The following is a 13,955-nucleotide window of genomic DNA, read 5'->3' as shown; positions in this document are numbered from 1 at the left end:
TGCGCTGCACTAGCAGACTATAATCACACAAGAGCTGTATCGCGCCATCAAGCGTTGAAAAGGAAATTATAATGCCCCTCACGACTGTCTCCAAAGGCCCGCACGTCCACCACCTACACATACAGTAGTAGGCCTACCGGTAGGGCAAATACTTTTTGTATATATATATATAAAAAACAAAAACAAAAAAAAAAAAAAAAAAAAAAAAAAAAAGGAGGACATTTTATTTTCGTTTTAAGTTCATCACAATCATAAGTTTGCATGTACTATAGAATTTTAATCAACTCCATCGGCTACGTAGTAAATCATTTCAATCAATGAATCCCAAGTCGAATCCTCTAAACTGCGTTAATAACAAGTAAATATTAGTAAAATGGCACGAACGTCATAACTCATTCTAAGTGAACAATAGGGCCTACATACAATAAAACACTGTGGGTAAAAAAAAAACAAACAAACAAACAAACAAACAAACAAACAAACAAACAAACCCAACCTTCATTCTTTGATGAAACCATGATATTGGAAGCATATGATATAGGCCTATAGGCCTAAATGACGCGTAAAATTCATGTCATCATCAAATGATTCTTCCATTTGTAGGTCGTACACATGTCACTACTAAATCAAGTTTGTTTTCACCAGCAATTTAGGGCCTGTAATATTTGTGTTTGATAGTACGGAAAGCATGGGTACAAAGTGTTTGGTTCATGGAATTTATGTGAAAAAAGGCCCATTAATGGAAATTAACCCTTTTTGAAATTTCATTTTTCAAATAAGCACAAGTTTATTTCACACACATACCTATGAACAAGAATTTAATGTGGCACACATGTTGATATAATATGATTGGGAGACTTGCGAAGGTGGTATGAACGTCATGCGATTACGTGCGCCATAAAATGTGTAAAATATGATTTATCTTGCAATTTCCTTGAAGTTATGCTCACTGCTTTATCATTACATTTCGATGAAACTATGACAAATTTCTGCTCTTTATATATTTCAGGTTCCTATCGTGTTTGTCTATCAACTTGAACCTAGAGTAGTCTGAATTTTTGGGCTTCCGTGTGAAAAAAAACTAAAAGAACAAAGGCTGCAACAGGACTGGTTTGCATGAAACCATGTTAATGTTCTGAAGCATTAAAGAATAAAGACAAAGGTTATGTTACACACACTTAAAAAAATGAGGGTGTGCGAAATTAAATGTAAAGAATAGATTGCAGTTAACAGAAGAAAAATAAACAAACATAATAACCAAATTCCAAAACCTTTGCTTGTATGTGCAAGCTTCATGAGTAGGCCTGAGTTCGTACATGTTTGTGAGATGATTAAGACTTGTTTTGCCTTTACGTTCTGTTCTATGAATAATAAATGTGTTGCTTGCTTCCTCAAGTGCTTTATTATATTGAATAAACCTGACAGGACTCAACTGCAGGCCTATAATAATGCTTCATGATAGACACTGTTCCGCAAAGTTTTTATACTAAAATCCCTATTTATAACTAGGCCCCTATATAACTTGAACTTTTACTGGACTCTGAACTGATCCCCTCCCCATACTCTGAATGATGTTTGTTTTGTGTTTTCTTTTTTTTCTTTTTTTTTTTGTGATTGGGCTTCAGATCTGAACAACCTCTTAGGCCTATAGTCAATTATGTTAGTGGACTATCTATCAAATAAGTTTTTGGGCACGTGCTGAAATTGCATGCTGTTTTGTTGTTCTAATCCTAACTGACTTTCTTAAAGGGGATGGCTAGTAACTGATCAGTGGGAATGCTGGGGACGATCGTTCCAATCCTTGTGTGATTCATTTAAGAGTATATACATTGTATATCTATTGTTGTGTGAAAATTATTTACTTCAGAATGGTCTCTTTTTTATTGTTCAAGTAATGTGCAGTTTAATGTTTCCAGGTTAGCATGCCTGATGTACAGTGACTGGGCGATTAAACTGCACATTCCTTGAATATGAGACCATTTTGAAGCAAATAATTTTCACACAACAATAGATATTATAATGTACTCTTAAATGAATCCCACAAGGATTGGAACAATCATCCCCCAGCATTCCCACTGATTCCCACTGATCAGTTACTAGCCATCCCCTTTACTATATTGTCAACTGAAACCTCAGTCATGTAAGGCGAGAAAGCAAGTTAAAAATACCGTGCATGCAAAATATTCTGCAAAGATACAGTGTGTAAATGAACAACGTGTTATCATCACCAATGGTCACCCTACGTAATGTACAGTATTTTCAAACCAAATCTCTTGGGATTGTACATATTGTACTTACAACGGAGTACGTATATGTGTGTACTCAGTACCCTGTACAGAGTGACGTTAAGAGAGGGCGCACTTCTTGCCGCATGCAGGATACAGTATCTAAAGTTAAACGTTCACACCACGTGCGATCGCGAGTAACTACGTGTATAGTGCTACAGGCCTCAGTGAAGCAGCAAGCCGAGAGGACCTTTCTCCTTCCTTTTTTCTCCGCCTTAGCAAATCGTAAATTGCAACAGAAATGGTAAGATGAGTATTGATATCATAGTGACCAACAAACTGGAACCATTTTGATCATTACACTTGAATTGAGTCTGATTTGTTTAAGTGACTATGACTGTCTCCTGATAGTTTTGCCACACACCGCACCGGTTACTTATGTGTGGGACTGAAGTGTAGATTTACGTGTTAACACTGCATGTAACGTGATCTAACTGACTAACGGGTAACGAACGAAATTCGCTCATTAAATACGACCACATCATAGCAAATGACTATCCGGCAATCCTCCAAGGACTGACAATCTTAACATTGTAACTAGAGATTGTAATTTGTCATCACTGACAAATTAAGGTGATCCGATTTTTTTTTAATCAATGATTCAAGTCCTGATCGCAATTAACTACACGCAGCCGCGACAAAACGCGGCTACACCTCTATTCCTTCGCAGACGTTGTCATTTTTCAGTGTGGTTGTGCGACTCCTTCATGAATATCTTTATTAATCGTGGAAAACTAAAATACAAGGAATTATCGTAATCTATGATAATCATTCAATAATCAATATGCGATTTTTTGTTTAATTACGTCAAAAACTCACCGAAATCTGTGGCTGAAATCAGGTCTGTAAACGTCCTTATTGCTTCACTCCTCATCTGCGTGTTATTATGAATGGCATTCACTCTCGTATGCTACAACGTACAACGTAGGTAGTCGGAGAGGCGCCCTCTAGCTCTCCGACTACCTACGACCTACGTTGTATGTTGTAGTATACGAGAGTGAATGCCATTCAAATAACACGCAGATGAGGAGTGAAGCAATAAGGACGTTTACAGACCTGATTTCAGCCACAGATTTCGGTGAGTTTTTGACGTAATTAAAGAAAAAATCGCATACCGATTATTGAATGATTATCATAGATTACGATAATTCCTTGTATTTTAGTTTTCCACGATTATTAGATATTCATGGAGGAGTCGCACAACCACACTGAAAAATGACAACGTCTGCGAAGGAATAGAGGTGTAGCCGCGTTTTGTCGCGGCTACGTGTAGTTAGATCGCAATAGGCATGACCATGCAGGTTTCATCTGTGTTCAGAGACATTGGCCGTGTGATGTTTGGATTCTCATTTAGAAAAGGGAGTCATATCTGCCATCTTTGGTACCAAATCTGTATACACTATAACGAAGATACAGCAACAAGTACATATGACCTTTGACCCCACTTTGCACAACCTAGATGGCATCTGAGCAAAAAGTGGTTATTTTGTGAAATGATTCTTGTAACATGATCTTTGCGTGTGCAAAATATGGGAAAGATAAGACATGTATTCACCAAGATACAGGATGAAACATTTGTGACCTTTGACCCTAATTTACATACCCAAGATGTTGTCCGATCAAGTAGTTGTTATTTTATGAAATAATGTACGTGACATGAACTAAACATGTGCAAAATATGGGGGTGATAGGGGCTGTTTTTCTTGAGTTATTGCAAAGAAAGTTGCAGAAACGTAGAAATGTCTCAATACATCGAAGATAAGCTTTAATTTCAACCAAGTATTTTAACATGATCCTGACATCATATGAAAAAACAAAGGGCACGTAACGATTGTGCAAAGTCTCAGTTACAACATATTAAAATCTGAGAAAAATTTACCGAAGGGTAAGTGAGCTAGTGCTCGATAAAGACAATCATGTCAATTTTCACATCTAGAAAAATTCCCTCCCATAGAGATAACACGTCATAACGAAGAAACAGAAAGAAGTACATATGACCTTTTGACCCCACTTTGCACAGACAAGATGGCATCTGAGCAAAGAGTGGTTATTTTGTGAAATGATTCTTGTAACATGATCTTTGCGTGTGCAAAATATGGGAGAGATAGGACATGTATTCACTTAGATACAGGATGAACCATTTATGACCTTTGACCCTGATTTACATACCGAAGATTGTGTCCGGTCAAGTAATTGTTATTTTATGAAATGATGTACGTAATGTGAACTAAACATGTGCGAAATATTGGGTAGATAGGGCTTGTTTTTCTTGAGTTATTGCAAAGAAAGTTGCAAAAGGAAATTAATATGAAAATACATCGAAGATAAGCTTTACTTTCAACCAAGTTTTTGGACGTGATCTCGACACAGTATGAAAAAATGAAGGGCACACTTACGATAGCCCAAAGTCTCAGCTGCAACATATCAAAATCTGGGAGAAATTCATCGAAGCATAAGTGAGCTAGTGCTCGATAAATATAGTCATGTCAATTTTCATTTCCAGAAAAACTGCACTCCCATAGAGATAACACGTAAACTGGTCAAATTTTACAAGGATACTTTCAATCCATTTTTACGAGGTGATGACGTCATCCAATCAAAGTTTTGTAATTATAAATATGAAAGTACATTTAATAAGCTACAACATACTGAAAACTGGGTGAAAATTGGCAAAGGATAAGTGAGATACGCTCGAGTGAACTTGAAATTTGATGACGTCATTTTGAAAATTTACTTTTTTTACTTTATTAAGAAATTTGATATCTTTTAATCATTTTTTAAGTATCGCCAACCCATGAAATGATATGTACAACTCATCAGCTTTCAAAATATGTAAAGAAAATGGGTGGTCACCGTCCATCCTGACGAGTAAAATCGGATTTAAAATTGGCGGTTTTTTGGCATTGTTGCACTGTATATCGCCATCGACGCGCGCGCGGAATTTCAACTTTGACGTGCCCGTATGACGTCATATTGAGTTGCATTGACTTGAAACTTGGTAGAAAAATTCCATGACATTTCAGGCATCTGATAAATGTGAAAAAACGGGAAATTTCTATTGCATATGAGCTGTGCGTGCGTATATGTGCGCGCGCGTACGCGTCCGTCCGATTTTTTCAATTTTTCAAAAAATGCTCCAAATGGTCTGAAACGTGTGCAAAAGGATTTTGAGCTCGATTGGAGCATACAAATATTTCAACGCGCGCGTACGCGCACGTTTTAATAATAAATATGAATTTTGATAATATGAGTAGAATGCGCTTGACTTGAAATATATGTGACGTAAATTTCATTGAAGAATTATATTTCATTAATGAGATATGAATGAAAATGTGTTTTCATATAATGACGTCATCGTGACGTCACGGTCGACTGATCACTCTGATACATTAGGTATGTCATCTTTGTGACATGATACATACATGGTATGATTTTGAAATTGATAGGCAGAGGACTTTCTGAGCTAACCTCTGCACAACTTTTGAGGAGAAATAAAGAAACAAATAAAGAAGAAGAAGAAGATTAAAGAATCAGTACAGATACAGAAGGTGATCCGAGAGGATACTCGGATCACCTAATAACGGCCGTAATAACAGTATGTTTGGTGTCATGGGTATATTTGTTTTCATGGCAAAATGCAAATGCTAGCGGACCAGGAGTCAGACTCGGGCAAGAAGAGAACTATAAAAACATGGAGTTAGTGGGGTCTACAAGAAAAAAAAAAGAAAAAAGAAAAGAAAAGCTAGACCCCATGTGATCCTACCACTCTATGTTTAATGTAGAACTTAGTTGAATGGAGATTCTACTGGCAAATTGACCCTTAAAGATTATAATCTTCGTGTCTGTCTAGATTCTGAACTGCAGTGCTATTCCATGACTACAAATGAGGAATATTCATGCGGATTTTGATTTCGCAAATTTTGCGAGAGCCGAGTTTCACGAAATTAAAATGCATACTTAAAGATCGTCTACACTATATGCATCGAATGTTAGACTCTTAGAGGCAACTCGCGAAAATTTCATGCTGCGAATAAGTCCTTCGTCTCCCATTATTAAATTAATGTTCGGGCAAGTATTTTGCAGCAAATTCGAAAACCTGCTTGCCTGACCGGGCAAGCGATAATATTTAGTTATGAGGCACCCTGCATTCCAAGGATGTCCAGTTATTTTATGTTTCCAGTGTACACTGTACATAATCCCCCAATACAATATGATCTGTTAGAACACATTAATAATGAGAGGTTCTACATTGCCCCAAAATATCTTCAAACATACAATCTTTTGGAATTTATGCCATAACAAAGGTTTTGAGCAAACATTCTGTAAATCAAGACAATTCACGGCATGAGACTTGGGAATTTCCACTGGCATTTAATGCATATACAGCAGTAGTGTAGACAAGAACTTTTGTGAGCATTGTAATTTCACTGATCTTGGCTCTCGCAAAATTCACAAAATTAAAATGCATGTGAAAATTTCTGGTTTTACAGTATGTAAGGCTGGACTGACATCTATGTGCGGATATGAAGGTCAAATAATGTTCATTGATGGCCTGATATTGATTAGAAAAGATGATTACACTGTGTTTTCAATACCATTTGTGGACTAAGTGGTGACCATATGATACATGAACTAACCAAATACTGCAGTTTTTCAATAACAGTTTCCTCACCATTCTCTTTGTTTTATTTTCCTTTGTGTTTGTCAGGCTGATGAAGTTAATCCCAAGGCTTACCCTCTGGCAGATGCTGAATTGTCAAAGAAGCTTTTGGGTCTGGTACAACAGGCTCTCAACTACAAGCAGCTGAGAAAGGGTGCAAATGAAGGTAAGATGAAGGTCATTTTTGCCTTACAGGCTAGGAGGTCTTTTTGATCACAGTCTGGAGAAAAAATTCCTTATTTGTTTTAGAGGGTGTGTAGGACATTTCACTTTTGTCACTACTGTTTAGTATAGTGAAAAATGTGTCTGTCTCGGAGACCATCTGAAAATGGTGTCTGCATGCTCAAGCATATAGTATGATACTTTATGTGCAAAAGAAGCTCCTTTGGATGATGCTGTTGTAGGTTTGTGAAAGGTAAGATAATGGCAGCTTTATAAAACCCAGTGGGCTCCGAGTGTTAGAAATTGTGGTGTGACTACCACTTCTTAAGTGCTGCCCCGGAAAATGCATTCATGAAACAGGCTCCACCTTTTGCAGCTTTCCAAATGAGGGAATAATATTTGTGGTTGCATGTCATATTTGGCCAGATTACACTGTCAGCCTTTGTAAATCTAGTCTATCAGGATGATTACATGAAAACACTAGAATATTTAATTTGAAATATCAATCTCATTTGTGTCACTGATGTCACTGGAGGACAGTGATTATGATATAAAGAAACAGAATTCAACATATTTTTCGTATTTGCAGGAAAAGGAAGGAACACATCGTATTTCAGAGAGCACGGGGAGCAATATAATGTGTCAGAAACAAGTTGATGGAATGTGTACTTTTTGTACAAAAGAATTAAGAAAAAAGATCTCTATACTTGCCTATGCACATGATATCTTTGTCCTGCAGTGATGTCACAAACTGTTGTAGTCTTCTCGTTCAGTGATGGCTACACTGAAACTATAAAAATTGATAACTTATGAATGGATTGTTTGATTTTCCTCAACTTCATTGATGTGTTCTACAATTGCAGTGGACTCCCATAGATATCAAAGTCCTCTGGCAAGTTTCTTTCGTTATATCGCAATTTCATGATAACCGAACAAGTAAACAATTAAAAAACACAGAGAGGATAATGTCGCGGCCTGAATTTTCATTTCGTTGCAACCGGAATTTTATTATAACCGTGTTTGTTATAACAGGAGTGCACTGTATTGCTGCCTTCACTCAATCCACACATACATGTATATTTGACTGAACTTGTCTTCTTAAGTGTTTGTTTCCATATTTAATTTTAGTTGTTGTTGTTTGTTTTTTTTTCGCCCATATAGCCACAAAGACTCTGAACCGAGGAATTGCAGAGTTTATTGTCTTGGCTGCAGATGCTGAGCCCCTCGAGATTCTCCTTCATCTTCCCCTCCTCTGTGAAGACAAGAACGTCCCCTACGTCTTTGTGAGATCCAAGGAAGGTAAGTGAAAGGCCAATGGATAACAAAAATGTTCATCAGTTGCATGGAGGTAGAAATGTTTCATTTGCAAAGTCTTCTGAGCTCCAGGGGTAGAATTTTTGTTGAGATACTTCAGGATAATACTTGTAGGGAGTGGCAGTTTCTAGTTGGTCTCCTATTTTGTCCTAAAGCCACAGATGTGAATTGAACTTTGGTGCCTGACAAGTAGTTTCCACCATTGACTTGCAAAGTGAAAATATTGACAAAACTTTGTATAGTGCTATGTATCATGAGGCTACAATGCATCAGATAATTCATTTCAATTTTCAGTTCAAATCAATTCAATTATTTATTTGTTTCCATCATTAAATGGAAATATGTAATACAATGTGATACATTTGTCAATTCCATTAACAATTTGAAAGGACAAATCATTAAGTGTAATATAAAATATGTGTACAAATGATGATGTAGTGAAAAAAGAAACAATGATCACTTTGCAGTTGTAACAAAAACAGATTATGGTGAAGGAAAGAGTGATCCAATGAAAAGTGAAGCTTTTAGGATGTGGATCACTCCACGTGATCCAAAATATTGATATTTGGCATCATAATTGGTCATTTGCAGCATCTTCACTGTTTATAGTCGTATCTTTACTTCAATCTCAGCAATTTTCAGATAAAACTTTAGATTGAAAAACTCTTCTGTGTATTATGCTCAAAGTGAAGGATTGCAAAGAATGAACATTGTAGTTGCTGGTTCAATTTTAATCCCTTTGTTATCGTTTTATCTTTGTTCTTGTCACTATGACAGCACTTGGCCGTGCCTGTGGTGTCTCTCGTTCAGTCATCGCGTGCTCTGTGACGATCAATGACGGCTCGCAGCTCAAACCCCAGATTCAGTCCATTCAACAGGCCATTGAGAAGCTTCTCATTTAAATAGTCAACTACTACCTCACATAATCTATTTTTCTCACAAGATTCGTATTTTTTTTCTCTCTCTACACACAGTGGTTATTACAATAGCTTAGTCCTATCTTTATGTTTCCTGTTATACATTGAAACCAGTCTTCATTTTGTGACAAAGGGTGACTGAGTTACACATACACTCACATATAAGATAAGAAATTATGATACACTGTATGATATTACAGTATGTGTTCTATCACTGTCTTGCAGGATGTGTAAGTGACAGCTGAAATGATGACAGTATAGATGTTAGATTGCTCTCTTTTTCACATTTTTTGATCTTGTGCACCCCCTTTTCATTAATTTCATCGTGATTCATGCTCAACTTTTGTTTTTTGTTCTTGATGAGGAGACACTACAGTGAAACCCCGTTATAACGAGTTCGGTTATAACGAGGAACCGCTTATAACGAGGTGATCGCGTCGGTCCCGTTTTCCTTTGCGTGTAAACCTATGGCAGAACGAACCGGTTATAACGAGTTCGGTTATAACGAGATTCCGGTTATAACGAGGACTTTTTCGGCGCATCATGATAAAGAAAAACATAAGAAATTTGATCGGATATAACGAGGTACCATTTCTTGACTTGCCGCTTTTCAAACACGAGACAAATGAAACATTGAAAATCGAATTCACGCTATCCATGTCTTTTTCACGTTTTGCAGAGAACGGTTCCTTCCATGTTTTTTTTCTAAACCACGCAAAAAAACAACAACACAATAATGCCATTCGATGTTCCTACTAAATTATTAAACATAATCACTCGATTTTCTTTTTCGCGAGATCACACGCGTGCGTAATGTTATAGTCAGACCACAGCGCAACAAGGGAAAAAAGATAACGCACTCAAAAACTTTTCATGTAGCGACACTCGTGGCAAATATGGAAATTGGAATGCGTGTTCAACTCAACATTATATCCTTTCCATTTGTAGTCCCGACTTCAGTTCTTTTGCTGGTTAGCAAATACGAGTGTATGATTATAGCCGAAATAATTAATGAAATCGCGATCTCGCCTGGTGACAGTAGCGTAAAAATAGTTGAATAACGCAATCGTGTCGCAATTTTTTGAAGAACGGATGGATACAATGCGAAGGGATTTTCGGCAGATGATAAAGAACGCATCTTTAATCCTTTCGGCGCAACGATAATACAATATTGTATGAGATTACAGCCGAAATGATTCATGAAATCATCGCATTCCCGCTGGGCACCAACAGCGTAAAATAATCTCGCAAGTTACGGTAAACGACGCACGAATGTTACTCTGAAATCATCGCGATCTCGCCGGATGACAGTAGCGTAAAAATATAGTTGAATAAATCATGTTTAGCTACTTAATCGGTGTTCAGAAGAAGAAACAAACGTATTTAACAATTTGAATAGATCTGGGTTTGTTCATTATCACAATTTTAACAACGCATTTCCCAATTAAGATTTAACAATCTTTCTTTCAAAATGGTCTACGAGTAACAGATTTGCGTAAAAAGGATCACAACCTTCTAAATTCAATCCTGTCGCTTATTTTTCAAGGCGGATGTACAAAACGCGAAGAGATTTTCGGAAGAAAATGAACAACGCATCTTTAAACCCTTCGGGTGCAACGAACATACATTATATAAGATTACAGCCGAAATGATTCATGAAATCATCGCATTCCCGCTGGGCACCAACAGCGTAAAAATACCACGCAAGTTACGCTAAACGACGCACGAATGTTACTCTGAAATCATCGCGATCTCGCCGGTTGACAGTAGCGTAAAAATAATTGAATAACGCATGTTAAGCTACTTAGTCGTTGTTCAGAAAAAGAAACTAAGTTCATTATCACAATTTTAACAACGCATTTCACAATGAAGATTTTCTTTCTTTCAGAATGGTCTAAGTAATATGAGGAATAGATCTGCGTAAAAAGGATCACAACCTTCTAAATTCAATCCTGTCGCTTATTTTTCAAGAACGGATGTACAAAACGCTAAGAGATTTTCGGAAGAAAATAAACAACGCATTTTAATCCTTTCGGGCGCAACGATCATACATTGTATAAGAATACACCCGAAATGATTCATGAAATTATCGCATTCCCGCTTGACACCAACAGCGTAAAAATACCTCGGAAGTTACGGTAAACAACGCATTTTATACAATGTGATTTTAATATAATATAGGCCTATACTTCTCAAGAACATAACGTGCACTATTATGCGAAGAGATTTTCGGAATAAAAATAAAGAATTAACCTATTTCAACCCCGACTTTTTCGGCTAATTCACAAATGATTTCCCTTTATTCTCTCGATAATAATGATCCATAATTGTGTAATAACAACGCAAAGGATGTTCTTAACTTTCATTGTTGGGTATATTATGACGTCGTGCTTATGTTTTTCTTTGTTTTTGATGCGTACGGTTATAACGAGGTACCGGTTATAACGAGGTAATATCGCCGGTCCCACGGACCTCGTTATAACGGGGTTTCACTGTACATGTATATCATCTGAAATGCATTTCTGTTACTGTTGGATTGTTATGCCAAGATATGAGTGGGAAGATGATTTTGATTAGCCGTTGTGCCAATCTTCTTTTCTTTCCTTTTTTTTTTTTTTTTTTTTTTTTGGGGGGGGGGGGGTCTCCTGACAAGGCAAGATGGATGTACCGTACATCCTCAATTTTGTTCAAGTTTTCATATCATGGATTGAAGGACTGCAAAAATTTTCTTTTTTCTTGCTTTTTTGTTCCTGTCAATTTACACATCACAATAGTATGTACATTGTACTTTAACTTTGTCCCATCCCCCCCCCCCCAAAAAAAAGAATTATTGTCCTGATAAAGGATTTATGTCATTAAGCATTGCAAGAGACTAAATTGCCGGCATTTCATGGAATGAATGCCATAAGGTTCTCCTACAGAAACTGGAAATAGGTATAGAACTTTGCACAAATGAATTCAACAGGAAGAGAAGAATGATAAGAAGTCATGTGTAGATGGTCTTTGAGAGTTGTCAAAAATCCTCAAAAGTCAGATTTTCTATTAGCATGGGCATATTTAAATCAATTTTAGCTGAAGTCAGGAAGTTTTTGACATCATACTTTCTTCTGTGCCAGTAGAGTTGCTGTTGTAAGATGGAGAGTGATTTACGTAGTCTCACTATGACTGGTGCTCAGTCAAAATAACTGCACAAGGATTCGCTTGCAAAAGACTTCTCCATTTCCATCAGTGCATCTTTAAACTCGACAGTCAAATTGTACATAAATCAGTCTCGTTTTGAACCATATTCCAGTGGTTTGTTTCGTTTTTAAGAGTGTGAATTTTGTAATAAACTATTTTACAAACACTGTACAGTTGTATGTCAGTAGTTCTTTGAGTGTTTGTAAGCGTCATGCTCTTGTACTTGTATCCATGGAGATCTTTATTTCCCTGAAGGAAAATACAATTTGTATGTGTTTTAATGTCAGGTGCAGCTTTATTTCTTATTTAAAGACCCAAATGATTTTGCCAGGTATTTTCTGGAAAAAAAAGAAAAAAAAAAATAACAGTCATGTACGTGAGCTCACAGCTGGATCCTACCATATGTACATGACCATTTTATCTTACATGTGAAAGACAATTCAAACACAAACAAAGGAAGAAAAAAGGCCTAAATAAACAAGATAAACTTAACAAAGTACATATATTTGATATTCACTTCAGTACAAGTTTTATTTAGACCATTTTTGTTTGGGTTGTCTGTTTAAATATAAGCGGTTGTGTGTTTGTGTGTATGTGTGCGTGTGTGTGCTGTTGTGTTCTGAATCTGTGTGCTTTATTTGAGTTTCATTTTGTCTAAATTTTAAGATTGAAGAACAATAAAATTTGTTAAAACAAGTTCTAGAAATACAAAACTCAAACTTGATTTTCTACAAATAATTCAAAGACTACTCGTGTGTGTGCTGTACATTTAATTGTGCGGCCTTTAAAATTTTATATTTGACTGAACTTGATTTTTACATGGAAGTTAAAGAGATTTTTTTAGATAATCCTTATGGAGCATAAAAGTGCATTTGGTGTTCTTTAGTTGTCACGCAAACAAACATTGTTCATCATCACCATTCAAACATTATTCTCGCTGAATTGAATGTAGGGATGTGCCTATGCGAATTCATGATGACTTTGCAAACTGCTGTGATAAACTTGCTTCTTGTCGAAAGGTTCTACAAGTTCTATCGAGAAAAATGAAACGCTCCATATGTGGACGTGAAACAATCACTGAATTCAAAAAAATGTGAAATGTGTCACTGTATCCAAACTTAGGTTCATACTCGTATTAACAGACGGGGATGCGAGAGTTCAGAGTTTAAATCTTGTTCTTTCTTTTTTTCTTTGTTTTTAAACGCTGCCCCAAACCTACTTTTCAGACTTTCAGAAATTCAAATGCATTGAAATGTACACAGTTTAATGTAGTTCAGACATTTAAAAAAAAAAAAAAATAGATTTGAGAGTTTTCCATTCTGGAAGTACTCTCACACACAAGTACAACATATTCATTTTTGACATGAGTTTTATCCTAAGTTTAACAGAGAAGAATGCAAATATTGAAGAAAAAATTTCCATCTTCTTTAAAAGTAA

General features: G+C 36.4%; 1 protein-coding gene across 1 annotated transcript; it reads left to right on the top strand.

Moving 5' to 3' along the window:
* Positions 1-2,395: 2,395 nt before the first annotated feature.
* LOC140231519 (NHP2-like protein 1) lies at positions 2,396-11,973 on the top strand. The gene is made up of 4 exons (XM_072311653.1): positions 2,396-2,529; positions 6,994-7,111; positions 8,269-8,406; positions 9,199-11,973. The coding sequence occupies exons 1-4, from the start codon at positions 2,527-2,529 to the stop codon at positions 9,321-9,323; spliced, it is 384 nt and encodes a 127-aa protein (XP_072167754.1). The 5' UTR covers positions 2,396-2,526; the 3' UTR covers positions 9,324-11,973.
* Positions 11,974-13,955: the final 1,982 nt, after the last annotated feature.

The sequence above is a fragment of the Diadema setosum genome, chromosome 8, assembly GCF_964275005.1.
Source record: "Diadema setosum chromosome 8, eeDiaSeto1, whole genome shotgun sequence".
NCBI lineage: Eukaryota > Metazoa > Echinodermata > Echinoidea > Diadematoida > Diadematidae > Diadema > Diadema setosum.
The sequence above is the reverse complement of the archived record's forward strand: the minus strand, read 5'-3'. Positions and strand labels throughout refer to the sequence as shown.

What these genes read in the sequence shown, in the direction of transcription:
- LOC140231519 (XM_072311653.1), top strand. An exon ending in GAGAAAGGGTGCAAATGAAG is followed by an intron (nt 7,112 to 8,268) that starts GTAAGATGAAGG and finishes TCGCCCATATAG; the next exon opens with CCACAAAGACTCTGAACCGA. An exon ending in CTTTGTGAGATCCAAGGAAG is followed by an intron (nt 8,407 to 9,198) that starts GTAAGTGAAAGG and finishes TCACTATGACAG; the next exon opens with CACTTGGCCGTGCCTGTGGT.